Source organism: Trachurus japonicus, chromosome 13 (assembly GCF_045865225.1).
Source record: "Trachurus japonicus isolate A0001 chromosome 13, Traja_1.0".
NCBI classification, from domain to species: domain Eukaryota; kingdom Metazoa; phylum Chordata; class Actinopteri; order Carangiformes; family Carangidae; genus Trachurus; species Trachurus japonicus.
Genome location: NC_140919.1, coordinates 29,473,601 through 29,500,160, shown reverse-complemented (window position 1 = coordinate 29,500,160; position 26,560 = coordinate 29,473,601). Strand labels below are relative to the sequence as shown.

At 42.4% G+C, this 26,560-nt stretch overlaps 1 protein-coding gene across 2 annotated transcripts in view; it reads right to left on the bottom strand.

The window, feature by feature from the left end:
• bcl9l (bcl9 like) overlaps window positions 1-25,829 on the bottom strand; it is a 28,278-nt gene extending 2,449 nt beyond the window's left edge. Inside the window, exons 1-8 of one of the 2 annotated variants that reach the window (XM_085795871.1) lie at window positions 25,152-25,829; window positions 7,877-7,950; window positions 6,604-7,016; window positions 4,393-4,515; window positions 3,830-4,007; window positions 3,579-3,663; window positions 783-3,162; window positions 411-665 (exon numbers count right to left, since the gene is read on the bottom strand). In XM_085795871.1, coding sequence (XP_085651997.1) covers window positions 411-665; window positions 783-3,162; window positions 3,579-3,663; window positions 3,830-4,007; window positions 4,393-4,515; window positions 6,604-6,928 — 3,346 coding nt within the window. In that variant the 5' untranslated portion in view covers window positions 6,929-7,016; window positions 7,877-7,950; window positions 25,152-25,829. Of the gene's footprint in view, window positions 1-410; window positions 666-782; window positions 3,163-3,578; window positions 3,664-3,829; window positions 4,008-4,392; window positions 4,516-6,603; window positions 7,017-7,876; window positions 7,951-9,231; window positions 9,298-25,151 lie in introns of those variants that run through there. The other variant, XM_085795872.1, reaches the window with a different exon arrangement.
• Window positions 25,830-26,560: the final 731 nt, after the last annotated feature.

The window sequence follows — 26,560 nt, the reverse complement described above, 5'->3', positions numbered from 1 at the left end:
ACTCTCCAAGCTGCGTGCCCCTCCACAGGATGTTGTGCGGAATGTTGCATCATTCCATTGACTTTGTATGTTATTCTGTCGTGCCACAAATAAAAGTTGCTTTTGGTGTGTACACAGTAAGAGAGAAGGTCAAACACCACACATCTATGAATTAAAGCATCATTAAGTATTTTATGTAATGAATCAGCGCCACTCAACAACTTTCTCTCTGCCCAATTATGATAGTTTAAAGGCTATGTCACAATATGTCCTTACTGACTATGTGTTATCTTAATTATTATCATAGGGTCTATTTAAAAAGAAAGTGTTATTATCCTTTATGCTGCTGGCCCTGAGTAACACCTTTTGTTCCTTTATATTTTAACATGACTGACAATAGACTTAACTGAAATACTGAGATATTGTCATACCTCCAATGCTAACACCAGATAAAAGAGGTCGATCAGGCAGCATCTCATCATCGGAAGTGGCGATTGTTTTGATTGCATCATGGTAGAGAGGAGTAGAACTAGGCATGGCATACTTGGACATCTGAGACATAATAAGGGATAAAGGATTCTGAGATGGAGGAGCATCGGGAGAAGAAGTAAATGGCATGCTAGGATTCATAGAGCCTGGCTGGCTGATGGGCGTAGAGTTGGAGCTCCTGGGGGGAAGTGATTGACCTGCAAAAAACAGAAAAATGATAATGTCCCAGCCATATGAAGAAAACCATTAATGATGATCCAACATTTGAGATGAAAAGGCTAGAATCTCTGCTTTTTACTGGATTCTGATTGTACCTGTCTCAGTGGAACTACTTCCTCCATTGCCCACTACTTTCCCACTTGTTGGACCACCTGGACTTGGAAGAGCTGTTTTAGGAGACGTCCATCCTGGCGAGCCCACAGCCATGACTGGGGACTTCAGTCGTCCAGGAGAGGCAGTTGGAGAGTGCAACCCAAGGTTGGAAGACCCCATTACCTGGGGAGACTTCATGGAAGAAGAAGAGGGAGTCCCAGCACCAGATGCAGGAGGAAGTGGGGGGTGATGTCCTGCAGAGGGTATCTGTGAGGGTGATTTCAGTCCTGGAGCAGAGGGGGAGGGTAGGAGAGGAGATGGCTCTTGGTTGAGGGATGGTGACTTGAGTTGATGAGGAGGAGGCACTGAAGGAGAGGTCAAAGGGTTAACATTGATTGATAGATCAGAGGGGTGCCTAGAGCCGAGGTCTCCCCTGAGGCCTCCAGTCATTGGCATGTGGCTAAGCCGCGATGTGCTGCCCATTTGATTAGGACCTTGTTGGTCAGGCCCAAACATCCCAGGGCCGGGTTGCTGAAGATAGGGCCCATCTACCTGTCCCCCAGAAAAGGGACCTTGATTGGGAAACTGAAAAGGGCCATCAGGTCCTTGGATCATTCCTTTGTTTCCTCCTCTTCCATTCTGTGAAGCCCTTATTCGTGAAATCTCTCCGGGGCTAAACATTTCACCTAAAGGTACGCCTCCAGCAGGACCTCGGAGCTTCTGAGATAACATCATCTGCTGTTGTTGCTGAACACTCATCTGAGGGTTCATGTTCATTGTGAGGTTGCTCCCCAGAGGAGAATCCACCAAGTCTCTCATTTGAGGACCCCCTCCAGGAGAGCCCATAATATCCCGTGATCCAGGAAAGTCCATAGGATCACCTCGGGTAGAAGGTGGGCCCCGGCCCATTCCCAAATTGGAAAAGTCTGGGCCCCCAGGATTATCCATGATTCTTGAGCCCATATTGTCCTGTTGCTGCTGTTTTGCTAATCTGTCCAGTTCAAACCTGGGAATCCCCTGCATTTGCTGTTTCTCAATGATGCGAAACATTTCCTCACGTGTTAACAGATGCTCTGGGTCACCCTGTAAGTGCTGAGGAGGTCCTCCAGGGTAGCAGCCATGAAAAGGACCTCCACCACCAATGTCATCTAGCCAAATCATTCCGGGTCTAGTGGGCCTTTGGGGTCCTAAACCTTCCATGGATAAAATTCCCCCTGGACTACCAGGAAATCCTCCTCCTCCTGGTGGGCCTCTCTGCATCGGCCCCAAGAACCTTGGGCCACGAGGTCCTTCTTGGTGCATGTCTATCATTCGTACATTCCCACCCATCCCTCCTCCCATCATATTGCCTGGACCCCACTGCTGGTCTCCAGGCTTGCTGTGGTAGGGAGGAGGAGGTCCTCTCATCATCATGGGACCCCCATGTATGTTCATCTCATTCACCATCCTAAAGTGCTGGGGATGTGTGGGGGGTTGCATTTCCTGTTGTCGTCTTTTCTCTTGGTAATATTCTTCTTTAAGTTTTCTCCATGCCATTTGCTCTGGGGTCAGCCCTTCTGGTCCATGTAAGGGACCCATGTTGATCCCAGGTGAAGACAGCTGGTGATGGGGGTGTTGTGGTAGGTTATGGTGAGCATCCATTTGAGGACTGTCAAGGGCTGGCCCACCAAGCGACTGTGTTTGAGAAATGATGGACTGGAGGGGTTCTTCATATTTCTTCATACCTCCCATTGGAGGTAGCACATTACCACTACTGCAATTTCCAGGGTTATTAGTACCATTGTCACTGTCCTCAAGAATACCACTCCTATCAGTATTGTTGTTATTATTTAGATTGGAGGGGTTATTTGTAGCATTGTTGCCTCCTGTGTCTCCAGAGCCTCCACTGGCTCCACTACGCAGAAGTAGCCTCTCTATGTCTCTCAGCGTCTGCAAAGAGCGCTCCCTATGTTCCAGCTGCTCTTTGGAAAGACCATCTGTGTTCCCTGGGCCACTCCTCTGGCCTATGTCACTTTGTAGGTGTGCAGACAGAATGGAGGGGCTCTCTGAGGGAGAAACAGTAGCAATAGGAAGAGGCATACCCCCTGCACCCTCCCCATCTCCAGTTCCTAGGACTGGGCCTGCAGGTGTCGTTGTGGTACCTCCCTCTGACCTATGGGCAACAATGCTATTATTGCTGGAGGCTCCCCCGGATCTGGTCTGAGAAGATTCGTTATCTGAGTGTCCTGCTGATGATGGTGTTCCTACAGGATGCACTGGGCCTCCAACTCCTGCAGAGGATGGCCGCGGCGTTCCGCTTTGGGATTTAGGGGTGCCCGTAGTTGGAGAACTGCTCGAGTTTACTTTGTCTGATACATTAGGAAGCTTTCCTGATGGGTGACCCTGTGACAAACAAAAGAAAAAGAAATAAGTTTAGGCCATTAAAAAGTTATTGACATGACATTGCATAGCATAGAGCAACATAACATAACTTTATATCATATCTTGTATTGCCTTTCAATTTGCTAAAACAACAGAACACACTTTCTCAGTACAGCTGTCATAACAAGTGCCGATGGAAACAGGAACAAGCATACATGCTAGCCCAAAATAGCTAAAAAGAAAATCAACCATCCTACATTCTTTGCACCTGTGATCTTTACTGTGGAAAACACTTTTACCCCCCTATGGTTAAACAGGTTCTCTAGAAGCGTCTCTGGGTTCTTGAAAAGCGCTATACAAGTCGAATGAATGAATGAATGTTTCACATAATCTGAACAGGTTTAATTTGCCACTGCGGTGTGGTATGGATGTCTGACCTGGTCCAACTTTGTGCGTGAAACATTTTGCTGGTGAAACAGAAGAATGGAATCAGTCTGTCCTTTCATAACTGCCTCTGCAGCACTGTCAAACACATAGAGAAAGAAACACAAAACTAAATGATTACTGCAGTTGCATAAATCAGTGCTGAAGTACACAATCTAATCCAAATCAAGATCAATCAAATCTAGACATCTGTACTTGTGACAAGAATTATCACCTGCATGTCAGGCCTGCAAACAGTTCTTACCTGTTGGCTAGGTTGGTTGTGAAAACATACACCACTTGCTGCGAAGACTGAGGTGGCTCTGCTTTTAGCCCTGGTCCCACTCCACATCCCATTACAGGGCCTCCCCCTGGTTCGGAAAGGGGCCCGGCAGACAGGCGATCAGAGAGCCCTTGGAGAGGACCTACCAGCCCACGCTCCCCTGTGGGAAAAAAAAAACCGGAGTAAACTGGTTTAATTTATCAAAAGTGGTCTCCACATTTACAATTGTACTACTAGTATATCCTTTTGGCTACATCTAAACACTAGATGGAGCTAAAACACATGTTAAGTCAAGTCTGTTGAAAGGGATAGTCTGACATTCCAGGCTGGTATCTTCTTCCCTTCAGTGTAAGCACAGGATCTAAGAACAGCATAATTTATGGCTTTAACCTGTTGTATTCATTGAAAATAACTTTGAGACATGGCTTGGGATTTCTATGTGTAATTCGAGTAGTCCTCACAGTTGTGGCCACAATGACGCCATTGTTAGTGAGAACTGTGCTACATTCAATGTGTATCACGCCCCGTGGAGGGAACACACTCACTGTGGGTCGTGGTGTGTGGCTTGTCTTCATCTTCCTCTGTGTCAGGTCCAGAGCACCACTCATCTCCACTATATGGCTGTTTCTTCTCAAGAACACAACGCCGCTTACTGCGCATAACACCCTCTAGGAGAAAATACACACACACACACACATCATCACTTGGGCATCAGCTGTTATAGTATGCCATTTAAAGGGCTTTATGAGTTTTATCTATTTAATTTAAATTTCCCTCTGATGGGCCAGACCCACCACTGTATTTTCCAGAGCCAGAGGCTAATGTGCTACTGTCTGTTCTAATGCAGTTTGTTCCACCTGCTAATAATTAAGCACATGGTTTCATGAATGAAAACCACTTTAAATGAACACAATGTCAAATGCCAAATCACTTAAAATGAATCATAAAATGGTTATAAATTGTTTAATTTTAGGGCTAAAATCAGCAAAAAGTAATATTTTTTTCAAGAAAACATGGATTTAGGCAGCCATGTTTGAACTACGTCCTCTACAAACATGCTCTTGTTGTTGTGATACTTTCGTGGGCAGTAATGGCAAATATGTAAATGTGCAGATCTCAAACATTCATAAATAGTGAAAAACACAAGCTGAGCTGAATATAAATGTTTTTTATCAAATTAATTTAAGTGGAAGAAATTCAGAACTGGAAATTCAAAACTAACAAGTAAAAATAGAACCCAGGAAATTCTATGTTTCTATGTTTCCATGTTTGTATGTGTTCTGTTTTTCCCCTCATCAATATGCCACGCATGCTAATCACAGATGCGGTGTTTTCAGACTCAGGTGCTCAGCCCTTTCACATGGTGCACTAATAATTTTGTGCTGCTGTGTGCAAACAGCTGCAAGAACTACAGTATGCTGCAGCGGTCTGTGCAGTATGAGACTGAAATCAAATGAAACAGTGGCTTCCTACACCTCAAGGTGACGGGAAAATAAAACACTCAGACAGTATCTCAGATTTGTGTCACATAAGTTGTATAAACAAATCTGTGAAGATTTTTCAGGTTCATTACTCAAAATGTTACCAAGTTTGCGGCAGAAAACTGCCTTCACATAAACACATCAGATGAGCTTGGGTAACCACAAACATAAAAGAGTGAGAATGTACAGTAAAGGAGGAAGGAAGTCTGCAGTGACAGTACAGACAAAATGACAGCAGAGGGAGGACTTTTGCCTCCGGACGCCACAGAGGCAATCTATGAAGTACAAGGAGCTGACATCTTGTTTTCTGTTTGTGATCTTGTTGCCACCAGTTACAGGTTTAACTTAACAAGAAAGTCAGCTATGTCTGCTACCCTGATCAGACTATCACCACTTGTGCAGGGTTTCCAGGTTTGGGGCTGGGCTGATTTTGCATTTCATATGAATGCCCTCTTGTTTTTTTGACACACAGAATGAGATCACAGGTAGAGAGGCAAGAGGAGTGGAGAGGGGAGGTCAAATGGAGCCAGAAGGAGTTTGCCTTCAAATGTCGATCCACCCTATCTTTTCAGCTTTTTGTGTTGGAACCACACCTCTCCTGTTTTTAGTGTGTCTAGGTGTGGGAGTACGTGTGAGTGTGTGTGTGTGTGTGTGTGTGTGTGAAGAGGTTCACATCATACACAGGAAGCCCTGATGAATTTCACAACATCGCATTAATGTCATCTGCAGTTAACCCTCACGTGAACGTGTCTAAATAAGTAACAGCTAAAAAAAAAAAGAAAATAAAACTCTCTGTACTGAACCACACACGCACACTAATATTTACTGAGACTCTCTCAAAAGGAAGCTTCATGCCCATCCACCCACTTATTATCTTCTGCTTTAATAAGAGCCTATCGCCATTTACTAAGTTTTCACAACCTCATGACCCATCTCTCTCTCTCTCTCTCCCTCTGAGCCCAGATGCTTCTTCATCTCAGAAACGTCACTGCAGCACAAGCATGGCACAAACTATCAAAAGCCAGGGGGAAATTCTGACGCTTCACCGAAAGGTCAGGGCATTTCAGCAAGAGAATAAACAACTTCTTGTGTCCTCTCAGTCCTTATATTCACTTCCTGCTGTGGAGGCGGCGAATGCACGTAATCTGGTGTTTCGGGTAAAGATATGGCTGATAGGAAGGTAAAGGAAGTGAACTTCAGCACACTTAGAACAGAAACACACCGTCTATACGGTTCAGATGCTGACACAGTTTCTTCTGCGTGCGCCTGCCTTACCTCCTTTGGCATCTGTCTCCAGGGCTGGAGGAATGGCATTTCTTGATTCACCAGAGTCGATGGAGACGCTTCGCTCCCGCTTGGATTTGGTTTTCAGCATCCCTCCGACACTGCTCACTGATTTGCTGACTGCCTTTAGCCCAGGGTTGCCAGGGGAAATCTGGTTGGTTTTGACTCCATGGCTCCCAGCACTGACGCCCTTTGGACCCAGGTGGCCAGCTGCTCCCGGCTGCTGCTGAGCCTGCTGGTTTACACCTGGTATCTGGGATCGGCTGTCACTGGTGACCTGCTTGCCATGATTGGCCAGTTTATTGTCTTGGTGCATTTGATTAGCTGGTGAATGAGGCGGAGGGCCAGTATGGAGAATAGCTGTGCCTGTTTGTCAGTGGAGCTCACATTGCTTACAGCCAACACTGGTGAAGAAAAGTCAAATCATGATGATGAGTATTTCATAGTTATGTTATATTCACATCATGTCATATTAATACAAATTCAGATTTATATATCCAGAGGCAATGCAAACCTGGCTACCAAAAAGGCAGCAACTTGATTTATGTAAAATAATTGATCAGAAAATTGCTACTACTGCACTTAAAGCAGATAACAGCGGCACGGCCGTTTCGGCTAATGCTGTGTTCAAGGCAGGCTTTTGAAACCGTAAGTTACAGCTTCAAGTCACAACTACGACTTGGTAGCGTTCCAGGTAACCCGTAGCTCGTGTTTTTACCGTCCTGTTGTCTGTGAAAGTTCCCTATAACGGCCACTCGTAACTTCCGACCCGTGAACTCGTACCAGATCGAACTGGTATGACTTCACAGGAAGGAAAAACACAAAGTACGAGTTTCCTTGAACGCACCATGAGTTAGCAGCCCCCGCCCTTGTCAGGCATCAATTGGTCCTCGTGCTACGTCACCACATTCACGCGCATCCCTTGGCTGCACACACAGCCCTTCATGCCGTTCTCTCCCCTCATTGGATAACACTTGTATCCCACAAGGAAAATTTTCTCCTCGGGTTACAGCAGAGCAGAGTGACGGAGAGACTCGTGTTTAGGCTGAAATACTTCATTAGGACTATTTAGGACTTATATTAACAAAAACATTCCACTGATATCTGCTTTAATTTAGGAAAATAAATTTAGTACAAATTGACTTTTTTCTTTCTTTCTAATTTCCCCTTAAAACTAAATATTGAATCTTGAGTGTGTCCTGTACCGATGATTGGTGGTACACTCTGGTCCCAGGTTAGGGCTCTAAAGCAAACTCTTACTCACCTCATCTCACCCAGATGTTCAGCTGACACACTGCCATGCTGCTCCCCAGTACACTTCACTGACCACACATGGACCTGAGGGGACAACAAGAGAGTAATATCATCAGTGGAGGCAGATAGCAACCTTTACAGTCAGTGCTATCTGTCAGTGTGTGTGTGTGTGTGTGTGTGTGTGTGTGTGTGTGTGTGTTCAGCCTGTGGGGTCCACATCAAATACAGAAAAGAGAAAAAGAGAAAGAAAAGAAGAGGCCTAATGATTGAGAGGAGAGCGAAGCCAGTGAGGTAACTGTCCCTTTAAGGAAAACGGAGCAGAGACTGAGTTCACGCTGTTGGAGGGTGGGGTGGGGGGGGGGGTGCAACTCAGAAGTAGCTCAACAGTGTTTAGGTCCCTCCCCCTACCAAACATTTCACAAACCACAAAAACACCACACATTCCACAACACTGTCTGTGCTAATACCTGCGTCTCCCTCTTTCACTCAGTTGAAGCAAAAACCAGCCAAAAAAAAAAAAATCATTACCTGCAAATTCAGATTTTTTAATTTTGTCATTTTCAGAAACAACACAAACCAATGTTTATATTAGTAACACCAGTGGTTTGCTGTCAATCAACAGTATTTCAGGGTGAAATCACAGGTGATAAGGCCTTCACCTCTTCAGCTCTCCGCTTCCAGCTTCACTGAGGAAGCCTTGAACTAAGCTCAGCGTTAAAAATGACGGACACATGAGGCTTCATTCTGGGTTCAAGTCCATAGCTGTGACCCCCTCTTGACACCGCCACCTGCCCACATCCTTAACCCCCCCGAGTCACCGACTTTAGCCTTTGCAAAACAGGGGGGTGCTCCTCTGTCTGTGTGTTGAAGAATCTGTGTGTGCACAAACTTTTTCTTGGCGTCTCTCCCTCAGAAACTGCTTGTGCACAGATCATTAAACAGTTCCTCAGCATTTGCAAGTCTCAACAAGACCCTATCCACACCTGTTGCTAGTGAACAATAGTTGGTCAAAACAGTCATCAGAGCCAGTTCAAAAGACATCCAGCCCAGATATTTGGCTGACAAAATGCAGATCTCATGTAAATATTTCCACTGGGTTCCATTTTTGGCCGATGACACAACCGCCCGACCACTTCACACACAGCGCAGCCGCTCAGGTCAGTTGTGTTGCTCCGACAGAACCGTTTGTACCACTCACTCTTACCTTGACAGGTAATGGTAAACACAATGCCATAATTAGTCATTAACTAACACCAGCTCGAGTCAGCGCAGAAAGGTGCCTTGTTCACTGGCTGAGGACTTCATCACTCATTAACTCACACAGGGACAGTCAGACATCAGCCCTGTTGACAAAGTGTGACTCACTTGCTTTGTGCAAAACAAAGCGGAGGCGGATTATTGCATGGTGGGACGCTGACCTTCGAATGGACCTTTAAGTAAAGATAATAGATATCAAGGAGACTCGCAGTCATGTCTGCTCTGACGTGATCAACGGGGCAACAAGGGGGGAAGCCTGAAGGTGCAGCCCAGCTTTGACTGTAAAAAGCCACTGAAGCCTCTAGTAAATGTTGTATCACACTACCTGAGTCTACCTGACTCAACCAGTAATTCCATCTGTATTTAAGCAATCGGCCACAAGGAACGTCACAGCAACTTCAAAACAGCAATTACACTTCTTACAACTTCTCTAATCTGCCATTAATGAATATCAAACGATGTTACAAATGTTGCTTCTTGACCTTCTGGAGTAATAGCTACAGTAGACATGATGCTGGTTGGTTTTGGTTGGCATATTAATGTGTAACTGACCCATTCAAGCCAAGAAATCCTATTTGTGCAGCACTGTTACTGTAGCAGGTTTCAAAAAATGTATTTGGAAAAACCTCAAGAACCAATATGTGCGGCAATATCTGGAAGACAGTGCTTCAGTGGATCGCAGGCAGGAGGACACAACTCAGTACTAAACCATTTTAGATTAGTCCTGTGACATGTAAAGTCTGGTTTAAGATAATTATTAATTTACAAGTGCAAACAATTAACTTGAGTAAACATGTAAGTATTTTGAGGATACAAGCTATTACCTTGGGGCTGATTGTACACAGCTGCTCTCCTTCATATTCATTATGCAACCCCTTAAAACAACTTGTTCCACCAGTGATGATTCAGGCGTGTCACCACAAAGAGTGTAAACGTGTTGTAGGTTGTTGTAGCAGTGTTGTATTTTCATTTCGCAGTAATTTGCAACAATTTTTGTTTTCAAATTATAGGCCAAATGACATTCCTGTGACTGAGTGCTGCAAAACCACTGATTGTGTTCCATCGGTCTCTGCTCAACAACAGCACAGATACAAGTTAGAGCTGATTCTAGTTGTTCATGAGAAGTTTTCGATTAATCAAAAGGCATCTAGACTCAACTCAGGCCGTGTCATCTGCATCTGTCAGATTCCGACCCCAACACACACGTTGCACCTGAGCCTTTTCGCAGCTAAACTTGAGAAATGATTAGTACTTAATGACGGTGACATTTGGATGATGAATAAATCAAATGAACCTGACTGCTGTGCAATTAATTAGCACTAAAATCGAGGTTGTAAAATCACAGTTAATGTCTCATGAGGGAGGCGCTCTTGGTTTCCCTCTCGTCCTTATCCAACACTTTCTGCTAAAGCAGGTGTGTGCATTCATTTTCAGTCAAGCTTTTGTGTTCATGTTGACAGGGTTTCAGCTCTCCATCTGCCTCACAAGCTGCAACTTTACTTGTCTCCTGTAGTTCTTTTTTAATGATTTCACAACTTGTCAAAAAGAAAATATGTTGCTCTCATATATTTGTATTTGCGGGTTCAAAATGCTAATTGCATGTTTTCATCAGGAAGAAAAAAAAAGGTCAAAAGGACCAATATCAGAGAGCAGACACACGAGCCTTTGAAGAATTTCTCACCCAAGTTGAGCTGATCTAGACTTCATGCCACCGCCACCCTGAAAGGGAAGCGTGAAGCGATGCCCATACTGACTGCAGCTGACCAATTACTGAGAAAACACATTGAAAATAAACCATGTTAATAATTTCTCACACGGCTGAAAGCTTGAAAAATAATTACAGCCAAAGTGAAGCAGGGTGACATCCCGACTCTTGGATTAACTCAAATGTACACTGACCAGTAAATAACAACACTCTGACCTGCAGGTTCACAGTGGCTCGATAAAAATAAGCACAAAATAATAAGGCACGAACAGATGGGTGGACTGCAAAGTGATTTGTTGGTTGATTGTAACAAGTGAGAGAAAATAATCCTGTGTGGTATGAAGAGACTCATGCAGGTCCTATTATGAAAGTCTGCCGTTCTATTGAAGCTGCTGAAATACTGAAATTACAACTGTATTGGACTTGTATCAATGTTGAGCCAGTCAAAGTCAGTTAAGTAGATTGAAATGAAAACAGTCCAAGATTTAAGAACCAGCTGTGTGTGTGCAGGCCACAGGAGGAAAATGTGCCAATGAGATGACGCAGAACCAAAGAAGAGGATACTCATGTGATCAAAGTCTGTTCAGTGTTGAGCAGAAGGCAGGAGTGATCATAGTATATTTGCATTACATGCAGATGCAGGTAGACGGCATAGCGTCAGGGCCAAGTCCTAACTGCAGTGGCCAAGGTTGGAGACCGACACCCGACCCTTTCTGTCTTCCCCTCTCTATCTTTCCAAGTAAAGGCAAAACTGCTAAAAGATAACTTTAAACTTATAAAAATAATAAATAAATAAATGAAAATAAGACCTTTGCAGTTTTTCACTGTATTATGCAGCAGCACATGTACACCCAGTGCAAAACTGTGTCAAAGAGACAAATGGAGCGAATAAAGCACAGTACAGTAGTAATAAGAAAGTAATTGGAAGCACTCAGCTAAAACACAGTTACTATGAATGAATATTAATTAAAGAAAAACAACAACATCTAAGGGCACAAATGTTTATAGTAATTACTCTTAATTATTTTGAGCACTCAGTCAAAAAATGTTACCCTTTATCCCTCTGTAAAGCCAAGTGAAATTCTCAGTGATCTGAAAATACCACTAAATGAGGTTATCTAAATATATGTACACTTAAAGCAATAGGCTACTAAAGAACTTTCATTTTTGCTTGCGTTTGGTGGCGCCAGTGGACCAAAGCGGTAGTGTTTTACCTAAAGGAAGACCCCATTTCCCATGAACACCAACACATAGCGCCGTAAACATCCTGATCTCCCGGTCGCATGCAACAACTCGGTGCTGACCTTTCTATCTGCCTATTCTGTGATTTTACAATCTCCTCGTTTATGTCTGAAAACCTCTGACCTGTTGACTTCAGGCCAGCCTCAGCCCATTACAACGTTTTCAAGATGTAATGCGGGAAATATGATCCGCGGTAAACACGGTGTATTTTATTTTGGTACATCAACTCAGAATCGTGAAAAACCCCTAGTTTGACCCCTCACAAGCTACTTAAGGCCAAATTAAACACTTCGGAATGTTCAAAAATCATGTTAGGAAATCCAGGTGGTGGCAGCCAAAATAGCCTAAATAAACATACATGGGATAATATTTCAGGTTGGGATCATCAAAATTTGTTTACAAGACATCTTGAAGATTGTAAAAATATAAAAGTTAGGAAAAAAATGTCAATAGTGCGCATTGGGAAGGAGTTCCTGTGATAGAATTCCGCCGTTGTTTTAACTTTTTTTTATGTTTTTTTGATTTTTTATGTACCACACATGATTTAATTGTGGCAATCTTCATCTCTACCAATTCCTCATGCCAAGACAAAAAGAAAATGGGGTCAGTTGTCTCTGTAGGATGTATAGTTCAGGAGCTATATAGATTAACATTTTTCATTTTTCACAGTCGGAAATCCAGGATGGCCACAAAAGATGTTCAAAAAAAAACATGCATGGGACAATAATTGGCGCGGGGATCATCAAAATTAATTTACTAGACACCTTAAGGATTACAAAAAGCTACGTTAGAAAAATATATCTTTCGGGTGCATGGGAACCCCCCCTGGCTACTAGACTACATGGACTGTGGCTGGGACGCTGCTGAGACGTGCCGCGGCGTGCCCAGTGGAAATACTCTCATCGATTAGAGTGGCGGCGATCAGCGGCGGAGCCCGTGGCACAGCCGTTCTGCAGCGCAGACAGACCCGGTGGAAATTGAGGGTTATAGATTAAAGGTGTACAGAAATGGCCGTTTGTCCTGTTTGTCGCGCTGAGTTGTCACGAGTTGCCGCACGAGTTTACCCGAGTGAGGAAAATGAAAATTTGATTGGTCGTTATCGAGCGGGCGGGATATTCAATGCTTGGAGCGAGACCGAGCTCCGTGTGTGTGTGTGTCTCAGATGTTGACTGACGGATGACGGATCCAATACCAGCGGCTGATGAATCGTGAGCAGGCTGACATATAATCCATGCGCCTGCATTATACAGAGCGAATAAAAAACACCACACTTTCATCCCGGATTTAATCAAAAATAGAATTTTGCACAAAGTTTGGGCTATATCGTCTGATAGATGAGTTATTACACTAATGTTAAGACCCACAGTGGGGTCAAATTAAATTTTCTTTTCTGTACAGCTTTAAAAATTAAAAAGCAGAATGCGCTAAACATGACTGCAATTAATTAATTGCTATTAATGTGCTAATTTGACACCCCTACTTATTACATTAACTGTCTTAATTATGAGATATCAAATATGTCATATGGCACTAAAGTTGTGAAAATTCTAGTCTAATCAAATAGTGTTGCAATAATATTATGTTCCTTGAAAGCTTTTCAAGTAGGTGTTGATTTTTATTTGAGGACTAGTGCATCATAGTAAGGGGTTATATTTATTCTGTCTTTGATGATAAAAATGAGGGAATAAAATACAATCAACACCAGCAGCACACAAGAGCCAGCTAAGAATCAGACACTGATGGCCTGCTTCATGTGACCGACTATTAACTACACACAGCTTTGTGCCCTAAATCTGACTTAATACCTGGATGTCACAGCCGTGAATGTGCAGCAGGTGAGCAGCAGAAGATATGGGCAGAAAATCATTCTGCCAGCTTTACTTAAATTTCCAGCGTGTCTCGCAGCACAACTGAACTGAACATTTTTCACCACCAAGGGCGTCATGTCAAGGTACAGCCAGTTCTAAAAAAAGATGTCTCCAGCAGAGACGAGAGAGATAATGGCTGTTTGGTAGGATCAAATGGTATCAAACAAGGTGGTGTCTTTGGTTGCAACAAAGAAAAAAGGTTATTGTCTTACACAAGGCAACGCAAGGTGTGTACGGTTAATAGAGAGACATGCACACCTTTCAAATCTTAATCATGACAATCCATCACTGCTAATCCACATGATGCACACTCATCATGCTTACACCTGTGGATGATGAGAAGCACCTCTTTGTGTCTCAAATGTGCAATCACGATTCAATCAGGAAAAACACGCAATCTGCAGGCTTCAGTGTCTCATTTCCAGTCATAGCTCTATACACTCCAAATCTCCACTGCAATATTGGCATATCCAATACCAATAACTGTTAGCTCTCTCTGCTCTATTGACTTCCAGCAGCTCATTTCGCTTTATTTGCAAAATCTGCTCAACAGTGTGTTGAGGTTCATAAAAAACAAACAAAAAAAGAATGAATATTGAGGACAATTAACATGTCGTTGTCCATCACTGACCTACCTAGGCTTTTATAAATTATATTTCAAAAGAAATTATCCAACACTCTCTCTTCTTCAAACATTCATTTTTAAAAAGGGAGTGAGCGGTATGACCGAAAAAACAAAAATATGCAGACTGGCATTATTATTGCGTTCATGCTCGAGAGGACGCAGCTTTTTCTTATTGACTTCTTTCAAGGTCCAATGACAACAATTAACAGATGTGTTAGGGCATAAAATCTTCTCCATTTTCCCTTTTCTCATTTGACATTTTCACAAGTTGTTTTGGGAAACAAATTCAATTTGGCTGTTGGACCTTGTCCAGATGCGTCTGATCACTGCTCCAAACAAATTAGGGAAATAATTCAATGAGTTTTAGAATCCATAGCACATGGTCTTTACATATGAAGCCAATTCTTTTAAGGCCACAATGACAAGTGTATACACACACACAAAGCAAGCCAACACACACAAACACATGCCCCCATATTCCTTCAACATCAAGGGAAACAAAATCAGTGTTCTGAGTTGGGCCTAAAGGTTTGATGAATGATTTCAAGGAATCTGGCAAACGGTTTTTTGCCCTTCACTGTGGAAAAACTGATGTTCTGCTCATTTTCTTCAGCTGACCATTCGGGGATGTTGTACACCGAAACGCATTGGTGATTTGCAACCGTAATATGTGTGTGTGTCTGTCTGTGTGTGTGTCAGTTTGCCTACGGTAAGAGGTTGAGCTTCTATTTAGTCCCAGTGGGTCACACAGTACTCTGTATTTTTAGAGTGAGCTGGTATTAATAGACCCAGAGAGCCCTGGGAAGTCAGGGCCAAGAGTGAGAACAAAATACGGAGCCAAGGCCAAAACACAGGAGCCACAGTGCTGCTCTGTGGATCAACACCAGTAAACACTGAGGCCAAAGTGTTTAACAGTACTGATGAATGAATAATGTGTATGACGCAGGAGGCCACGCAGTTACACAGAGACGCACAGTTGGGACTTTTTTTTTTTGACATCAGCTGGTTAACAAACTGCATTTGCACATGGCGCCAGTCGAAATGTAGCCTAAGAGAAAGAAAATGAGTTAAATGTGCTTGGCCACTCTGCGCTGTGACTTTGGATGAGGCCATGGCTAACACAATGTGTATGACTGTTAACTAAATTAATCCTCGGTGAAGGACTAATCGAAGTCAAAACTTATCCCATGAAGTTCTTCTTTAGTGTTTAATAATAACAATATTGGGCATTGCATAGCAGAGCTACCATAAATATCCGAGTTAGGTTCACCTGAGGACATCAGCTTCAAGTTGGTAATGTGAATTGTGTGATAAAGTGCAGGATCTTACACCATAAGTTTAACTTTGATAAAGAAGTCTGAAAGAGGTTATCTGCTGAATTGCAACAGGCACCAAATGTATAAATAACATTAATAAAACTCTACTGCAGGAATGATTCAGGGAAGTCAGTCCTGAAAGACAACTTTTCTTTTTTAAGGTCTTATCCAATCAAAAATATTTTCATGTAAATCGTCTCATTTAAGCTTCCTCTGATTCATGTCTGGCATCATTTTCCTCAAATGTACCTTTGTCTTCACTGCAAATGACTTCTCATCTCCTAAGGCATAGTATCCACTCAGCCTTATCATTAATATGTTCAAAGTACTCCCATACTTCACCTGAATGTCTAGCTGACATCCACCAGAATGGCTGCATATATAAACAGCATTTCCCAACAAATATCATCAAAACTGTGCATAGTCCCTGACTCTGAGTTGCATTGCGTTTTTAAGAGGACTCGAGGCTTACAGAGAGCTCCGTTTTACACATCACAATCATGAGCTACATTTCCCTGAGACTAATTGTGCAGTAGAAAAGCATGCAGTCTCCATGTATATCTTTATGTAGTCAACAACTCAGTTTCTGCTGGCCACAAATTAACTATAGGTTTTGGTTTTTTTAGAAAAAGTATGAATACACATAATTCCTGCTGTAGTTATGTTTGTACTTTAACACCTTAAGGTTATTACAACCTGCAAAGTGAACACCTCTGGGGTTTGCTCACTTGCTTATGTGGGTGATGTGGCTGGTGTAATGGCTCCTTTCATGTCCACACACAAGGGTTTTCAAACAAGCACAAAATCGTCACCTTTATCACCACTGACCACCTTTTACTGAGTCAAACACACTGCACATTTCCTGCTGCGACTCTCTATGTGAACCATCATTGTTTAATCAATCAATTCTAAATTTGACTGTAATGAACTTTATGAAATGTGACTTGACATGGGCAACTTTGAAGTTGGATCTTAGAAATGCCCATGCCCATGATCACAGTGAAGCTGCGGTGGACGAGGACCATTTTTCTGGGACACATTGTGATATAATGTAATAAAAACAGGGGTTGGGTCTTGCTAACATAAAAATGTGTTTGGGCTGCCTGGTAACTTTTCAAATTACTATTTACTACAGTGCTGCAGATTCACACCTACCCACCAACTGAAAATTACAGCTCTGAAGCATTTACAGCTATCAAACATCTCATAACGCATAGGAACATTTTCATAGGAAAAATTCTCTGCTATCATTGTTTTCTTTTTTGTTTAATATGATTTTCTTTTTTTAAGTTATTTGTGGGCATGTTTATGCCTTTATTAGATCGGACAGTGAAGAGAGACAAAAATGACATGCAGTAAAGATTAGGGCTGTTTTCGACTAAGGATTTTCATAGTCGAATCAGATTCGTCAGATTTTGCCGTAGTCGACTGATCGTCGAACCTTTTTTTTTTTTTTTTTTTTAGATAGCAGCAAATTTGCGACTTTTTCCCGTTTCAAACAAAAGAGCTAAAACACCCAAAAAATATGGTAGGTGTAAAACAAATACCTTTATTTATTTTCCACACTTTGGATGATTTTTAGTAGCCATTGTGAGCCAGGGTATGCGTTTATGTTACGTTGCCCTGGACAACGCTCCTGCTCGGACTGTGAGTGGCAAATCAAACATCCCTCAACGTGGTGAAGGATAGCGGTGGTCGCGGACACAGAGAAACCGGGTAAAACATGTAGTATCAAAACAAACTGAGGTCAGAAGGACTCGACAATCCGTACATTACGTTAATCAATCCTGTAACACACAGTGTGACCGCGGCACCGGCAGAGAGACAGACAGGCTGCAGAGGGACGAGATTACAGCTGTGACTCCCGACACTTATGGTGCGTTCATGACAACTCGGAAGTCGGAAAAAAAAACAAGTTCCTCTTCTGAAAAACTCTGACATGTCAAACTTTAGGATGTGTTAGGGACTAATTCATCTGTCTAACCATCAGAATTATTGACACTTGAAACGGTAAACACAGCTGATCCATCGAAAAAAAAAATCACCGCTGGAGTTAATTTATTTTCCGTGATTGAAAGCAGGTTCTTGAATGTAACTCGGTCAAAGTCAGATGTATCCTCACAATGTTTTGCTGTTCTGTCAGGTCATGCATGATAAATGTTGACAAAGTTAGACTGTCGGACTTCCTTGATTTTAAACTTTGGCGGCTCTTCCTCTCGTCTTTTTGCCACTCCGTGAGTGTTCTGCAGTGACTTCTGAGTACCGTGACTTTGACGGTCCTACTGCTCACCACCGCTCATTTGAAAAAAAAAAAAAAACCTCCGCTCATTTGATTGTGCAACTGCAGTGGGTGATTTATTAATACGTAGTAAGAACTTAGAAGCTAAGACTACCGTTTAAACGCACACATAATTTTGAACTCTTTATTAACAGAAAGTAGGCAGATTTTGTATCAAAATAGTCTTTTTATAACGAAAAAAGACATTCTATGTAACAATTTATGCTCAGCAGCCGTGGGCACCCCCATATAGTCAGAATGGTATGGTCTTGGTTAGATTCGACTACGAGGTTCATAGTCGAATCAGACCCCTCCGAATCGAATCGTCGAATAGTCGACTTTTGGAGGTCAGCCCTAGTAAAGATCATCACAGTCAGGATTTGAACCAGCAATCACTGCTTTGGGCAATGCCAACATGGGATGTGCTCTAACTACTTGACCACCGAGCGCCGTTCAATATGATTGTGCAACATAATAAGTTAGGTTGACCAATGAAGGAGCAGAGAGTGTCAAGATGGTTATTGGAGGAAACACCAGAGAAATACATGTTTCTCTCTCATAGTGAAGTTAAGTTCACACTATACTGCACACACAACACAACTTCATGCACTACACACTCTTTAACCCCTCATCCTCACGTGTCCTGCACTCTGATTGGCTGCAGCTAGTCAGCGACTCCGCCAGATATACGCAACAGTAATCACATCTTTTAAGAGTTCACTCATATCGAGTGGTGTTTGCCTCTGATTGGAGGCTTTTGTCAGTGATTTCTAGATCCACAACGTCAAATTTGTGTAGAAAATCATGCAGTTTGACTGTGGCATTAGAGTCAGAATCAGACTCAGATGAGGAGTTTTCTGCACCAAAATCAGTAACCAGCAGACATACTGTATGAGAGCAGTTAAGTTACCATATTGTTTTTTTTAAGCTGAAAATTGGTTGTGGTTGATACAGTGCTAGTGGTTGTGCTAAAGCAAACTCACACCATCTGTACTGACCATGCTCCTGGTTTATTTTTCTAGATCCTTGACCGGATTGCTTTTGTAGGTAGATGATGCATGAAACCAGTGAGCTAAGATGAGACAATTGTTGCGTATGGAGCTTTATTTTTATTAGACCTGTAGACAGACAACAGCAGAGCACTGTTAACTGACTCTGTGCTGTTCTTGATGGGATTAAAATCACAGCACTAACATGTTTGAGAGGAAAAACATTAATTTGAAATTTAAGGCGAACACAAAACGGTTCTGTCAGCTGTGCCCGTGTCACAGGGGCTGAATTGATTTGCAAGTTATGCAACTTCAGAAACATCAACAAGGATGATGACAAGCGAGCAGTGCTAGGTTTAAAGATGTTGAATCAGCCGTCAAGCCCCTGCCAACTTTCACTCAAGGAGAACCAACTGGGACCAATAATGTGAAACAGCTTCCAAGTGACAGCCATCAAGACATTCTGAGTGATTATTGGTGCCAGCACCCAATAAATTACAGCCTTCAGACTCTCTTTGATGAATGAAGTTTCAGATTTTTTAGGCTGCTGACGGAATCAAAACTAATGTTTGAAATTATTTCACTCACGGGTCTCAACAATGTGACCACTGAAAGGTCATTTAATTAGAGAGCACCAACCCTGGCCTCGATGTCACACAGTGGCAAATCACTGAGAGACTATGACCATCTTTGAGAAATGATCTGCTATTGACACACTCGGTATTTAAAAATCTTCTGCACAGAGGAAGAATATTCAAAACTCATAACTTTTATCTGGGAGAGGACTTTATTTGAGGCTGCAGGCAAGGAAAGGACACAATTGGAACTTGCTCAAAAGTCTTGCAGGAGGAAAAAAAGTATAAAGTATACTGCATGTTTGACATTTTTTGGTCAGAGCACTCCACTGTGCTTGCTATGAGTATAATAGGCAGGGAAGCCCTGTTCATGGATTATTGATCACATTAAACCCTGTAGCTGTATCTATTTCTTGCTCTGTATAATCTTTGCCATGACATTTTTTCCTCCCTCATTCCTTCAATCATTTGCTTGTTCTTCTCTCCCGACGTCAAGTTTGTTTTTCTGCAGCCTGGTGTTGTAAGAATGTATTAGTCTACAAGCATAACAAGAGGTTACTCCAGGTCAAAATCCATTTGAACAAACATCTAAAACTGAGAGGGTTTTTTGAGTTAGACAAAAAAACAATTATGTTTAACCTTTGATTTTTTTTTTTTTTTTTTTTTTTAAACAAAGGGGGGGAGTTTACTTTTCAGGGAAGTTAATCCACTTTGCATAGGTGCCTTTTCGTCAGCACTCACAATTCTCAGTCTGCTCATACTGTAGTACTTGTTGGGGGTAAACTGCAGTGCATTGTGGGACAGTACACAGGTGACAGCCAAAAAAAAAAAATCTGCACACTGGGGGGGTGGGGGGTTGTTGCTGTGGCAACAAAACATGTCACGGGGCTGAGTAAATATAGGCTAACCAGTAGGCGATGTGCAGAGAGGAGGGCCTGCAACAGAGGAAAGGCCACAGAAAAAATGAAAAGTGAGACATTTGTGAGTATCTCAAAGCAGTGCTGTCTTTTGATGTAACAGGCCTCTCTGTATAGTGACAACAAAAGAGATGACCCAAGATGCACCTTCCTTTTAACACTGAGGGAAAGCATTATGAATTTTACAAAAAAAAGTAGTGAGCGAAAGCAGAGGAGGAAAAAAAAAATCAGCTAAAAGATATGAGCTTCAGAATGGATTCTGCACATATGTGATCTGGACTGGACGGACTGAGAGAATGTCGCTCAAGGCATGGAAATATGTGGAAATTTACACTGGATTTTTTTGGCTACTGCAGACAAACACAGACGAAGAACTCGGTAACAGACTGGAAATTTAGTGGTAAGAAGCGTCCAGGCACCTAGTTCATGGTTTTGCCTCAGCTCGGGGACAGAGAAGTACTGGACTCATTTTGTACAGAGGGTCAAGGGTTGTATCCTCTCCAACACATTCTGGGATGAAAGCCAACTAGATCAAGGAAAAAGATCAAACTGCAGCCTCAGTACAGACAGAAGGCAGGCAGTGCGACACAGAGGCAAGTTGGAAAACAGAAGGCTGATTGGACAAAAGCTTGTCAGTTTCAAGCTGAATACACCTCTCATTCTGCTCAGAGGAGGATGACCACTGCGTCCAACCAGATAGACAGTGTCTCCGGTTTTAGGTTAAAGATCATTACAACACAGTGTGAATAAGAGTTCACTTGACACATGGTTTATTATTCAATATTTTCTTAAATCTGACCCTTTTTCTTAGATTCTGTGGATTAACGAAGTTGTAACTAAGTAGAGACTAGAAGTGAAGCTGTTGTTCCCATGGGTAGCATTTGGGGTTGTATACAGCAGCTTCTTCCCAAACAACAGTAAATTAACCATAAACAGTGGCAAAAACTTTAGTCTAAAAATAATCTGACCTTAACTGAAACCTCTCATATCTCCCAAACTGTGGGACAGAAGGACTACGATGAGAGGGGGAAAAGAATTAGTTGACATTTCGATTAGTTTTCGCAGGTCATACCTGAACAACAAGGGGTGAAGGTACAGTAGAGGTAGGAGGGTTAGAGTTTGGGGCTGGAGAGATGATGCAAGAGGAGAGAAATTTGGGATGAAAAAGAGATGAAAGAAAACCAAGAGGAAAGTTCACCTGGATTTTTTTTTAGAGAAGCAAACTTGTAATTACTGGACTGGATATGAAGGTGGTGGGAAATTACCTCCAGATCATCAAAGTGTTTGCACATGTTTAGCCTTTGCTGGCAACTTTTCAGCATCTAGCCTACTCCAATAGACACTTTAATCTAGGCACCCTTTAACCAAAAGTTATATTTTGTTCAGTTTTTTTGTTGTTGTTGTGTTTTTTGTGCCTCAAAAAATTGTATTACTTCATATCCACTTTAAATAATGTTATGAATCCAAAAACACAGGGAAATAAAACCAAAGAGGACAGAGGTGCTGACAGCTGCAGCATCTGGGTGCAGAATCCTAGTTAGAGCCTGTTTGTGCATTCATATGTAATACAATTTGCAATACACACCGCTTAGAGGGAACAATGGTACACACTGTTTAAGCCATGCTGAGCTCCATGAGACCCATGAAAAGATAAAATACTATTGTGCATTCATACAGCAGGCAGTAGACGTCAAACAAGCATCTACCAAGCCCTGCATCTATCTACAGCACCAGCAAGTCACTTGGTAACACACATTTTATACATTGTATGTGAGGTAAGGGCAGTACTTGACCATGACAGGCACAGGCACAAGAGTTACAGATGATAATATTCTGGTGATGAGTTACATATCATCTCAGAGCTCAAGCATCATGATGGCCTATTGGTCACAAAGCCTGTGATCACACCTACAGTTGGTTTTGTATCTGGAAAAGTTCACTTTGTTTCATGTTCCTGTTCGAATCATCGTGTTTGACACGTTTCAAACTTGTAAACAAAAAGTCACAGACCCACATGGATCTAATTTGTTGGCTATTACATCAATTTGGCAGAGTCAGAATCAGAGTCCTCTATCTCTATCGCTGTAACTATGATTTCCTAGTGTTTACATCAGTTTGGACACATGGAGAAATATCTTAAACGTTTTACAACTATAGCATAAGTACGGTAAGTGCTGACAAACAGAGGTGAACGTCTGTTCCCCCATGAAAATGTGTACAGTATCTGAATGTTGAATCCTGTAGCTGACTCAGATCGCATCCTCATTACTACCAAGCAGGATAAGGGCCAGGATCTGCATATGTTCACAAGGTCTATGGTTCAAATAGCATTGTTCTCACCTGATGAAGTAAAGCAAAGAGTCTGAATTCACTGTTCTCACTCTTACTGGTGGGGCTGAATTTATTCATGTTATTTAAAAGGTTTGAGGACCAGTACCAGTGTGGAGAGAGGCTATATGCAAAAATATGCAAAAGACAAGCACATAGAAATGCACATAGCCACAACAGACATTGTGAAATAACACTTTCATTTTAAGGATTAGACCGGGGCCTTACTTTTTTCACTAGTCCAGTACTTAAGTGTCTTAGTATATTCTGTCATGTGGAAATGTTCTCAATATCACATTATTCTTTCATAGCTCACCTTAGCAGCGCTCGCTGTAACTCACCCCAAAGTTCTCAGATCACCTAACCAGATAAGAAACACTTTGTCAGCAGCTCACCAAATCTGTCTCTGCTTGCATTGGAGCAGTGTGTGGACATGCAGTGGCTGCCACACGCTTATTTGTTAAAATCAACTCTAGACAAAGTAAAAGAGACAGGAAGCATGCTTAACATCCACACACAAATAGGTGTGAATGATAAGTGTGATAAGTTCCTGCCATAAGCCATTTCCTTATCTGTCTCTTATTTAAGCTCACCCAATCATCTAAGTGTGCATATATGTTAAGCACTAGATAGACTTAAAATAAAATAATATTTAGTCTAATGCATCCTATCAAACAAGATTATTGTATCCAGTACAATCTCATTTAAAGAGGTCTCTGAGGACAAAACACACATAAAACAGGCTTGCACCAGCACCCACAGGTAGGCAGTGAACCGTTCTTTAAAATGAGTTTGAAAAGAAAAAGATACAGTGAACCAAAGATGAGGGAGATATTTCACTTCCAGTGGAAAGCAACGCACAGTGTACTGTAGACCTGAAAGACAATTCAGATCAAGTTGCAAACTCTGTTAGGTGCTATATATAGCTCACCAGGATATTGTAGATACACACACAGCATGAAGCGCCTGTGCACGCACACACACACACACACGGAAAGGCCGTGTACCAACAGAGAAAAGCTGTAGTATCTCTTCCTGTAAAGTGATTTCAGTGCAGCATTATCACACCATATTCAACAGGCTGAACCAGTAGGGTCATGGGTTGTCATAAGTTTACTGGACTGAGACCACACACTCATGCACAGAGAGAGAGAAAGCTATGGAGGGGGAAAAGGGTGTATGTGTGTGTGAGACAGACAGAGAGAGAGAGAGAGAGAGAGAGCTTTGTTTAAACATTTATACTACACCACTTACAGGCTGCCTGGTAGCATTTAATTATAACATTTCATTAACTATAATTCTAGTAGAGGAACTAAAATATTAAAATAGACAATTAACTTTAACCAACATAACACTTGAGTTGTCGTAGCCTGACGTCCTGCTCCACAGCAGCCTGCACTTGTCTGTGGGTAACTGAATCACAGCAGGACAGGAAGTGCCTATGAAAATAAAATATTCTGAATTGACATATATATACTGTATGTCATTTTTTTCTGCATAAGGTATTAAGGTAACGCTGAGCATGTTTACAGATGAATGTGCGTGTACGTATATGTGAGTGTATGTGTGAAGCAGCGGCAGCATTAACAACATGTTGGTCTCCACATGCCCACGCTGAGTGTGTATTGAAGTGACAGGTATCGTTACGCAGCCTGTCACCTACTGAACACGGTTTAGCTGCTTAGCACAAAACCATTCAAATGCTGCTTTGGCTGTGTCTGTCAGATTAGCTAGCTGACAAGCTAATAATGGCAATTTACACCTATCTGGACTGAAATGTTCCTGTCGACAGACCGGGGGAAGGTTAATGTATAAAGTTGAGCAAGCACCGCATTGTTGTTAGGAGGATTTAAGGACTCATGCCCCTGATGTGAACCCAGCGACTTGCTGCGCCAGCCAGGTCCACGGGCTAACTTAGCATGCTAATTCATGTCTCCGCTAGGCTACTTGCTCGTAAACCGACGTTGCAGCCGTAGCCACACATCTGCAAGCGAACCAGAGCTAGCTAACGGGAATTGAACTTTGTTATTGGCTTGCTAGCGACCCGAGGACTTCATAAAAAAATAAAAAGAAACAGAGGAGAAAGTTACAGGAGTCCACACATAAAGAAGACAGCTCCGAAATGTAAAGGAAGAGCTAGCATGCCTCGGCAGTGACAGTGTTTGTGAAAGGCTGTGTACTCTACCCCATTTGGCTGGTGTGTCTGAGATCAGAAGAGGCCGATGTCAGGACTGACGGCCAGTCGACATTCCCCGGAGTGGCCGCCGCCGCCGCTGCCGCCACCGCTTGCTCCGCTCGCCGTAACACTGCGCAAGATGGTCCCGATCCCGATGTTTGATAAGAAAAGAAAAGGAGCTGGTGCAGTTTGACGGAGGTTCAGATGGTGATAAATAACAACGGCGTGTCTAGGTTGAAGTTTCGGTTGAAATCAGAGGACGTGTCACCTTGCAGCGGTTCATGACTCCCACTATTCAAGATGTAGAAGGGCAGGACGTTGCATTTCTCTGCGAGTCCATTCACTCCCAGCCGCTGACAATAATTAGTGTGGCCACACGGGCATCCGTATGTCACTGTACTGATATGACACTGGACTTCTGTGCTGGCTCGGAGTTTTTTTTCCCACTCTTTTCAAAATGACTGATGATAAATATTTATGCTATCAGGCGACACTCTGAAATGTAATCTTAGTCTCGCGGGCTTTAAGATAATCTTTCCATAAACTAAAAAAAAAAAATTCAATCAAATATTCAAAGAGTAGCCTAGGCTGTGTTTTATTTCCATTCGATTATCTGATCCAGCAAATCGCCATTCCCTCTCAGCACTCAGATCACATCTGATGGACTGGCCATCCTGCAGCAAAAGGCTGAGTGACTTCAGATTCAGAGGAGAGGTAATTCACAGACACTGTAAACTGAGTTCAGACACTTCATGTTCAAGGCGACCATTATGAAGTTAAGTCAGAGCCAGGATCCAGTTGTTGCACTGCTAAACCTGTTCTCTTTTCAGATGAATAGCTACTCCCTCTGGTGGCATGGGTGGTAGAAAATGCTTATGAACGTATACATCCAGTTTAGGACAAAGGCATATTGTAGGCTACTGACACTGTTTTAAAAGGAGTTGAGGGGTTAAGTGGTGTTTAATGTCTCATCATGTGGGGAAGGCTGTGTGTTTTTATCTATTAGGCTATTATTTACAGTATACATGACTACATCTTGGAGCAGTGAAAGAGGCTATTTAAACCTTTCTGCTGCTGGCTACTGCTTAGTTTAGATCTACTAAAATAATTGTTATAATCAAGAGAACATGATATTGTTCAGGTGGAGCACATCATATGCCGTCCTTGTCCAGATGTTTACACTGCTGTTACCACTTGAAACTGCAGTGGTTGCTTCTTCAACCTAGGATATAGGTTTCTAGGCCACCCACAAGAATTTCTGTGCTCAAAGGGTGAATAAGAAACCTTACTCTGCTTTTTTTTCCCTTTTCATTTTTGAGTTTTTCTGAGACAACCAGTTGAATGTTATCGCTGCTTGAGTGCCAACTCCTTGAGGAGGAGGGAATAGTGATTGACAACACAATAAGCCTTATACGTTT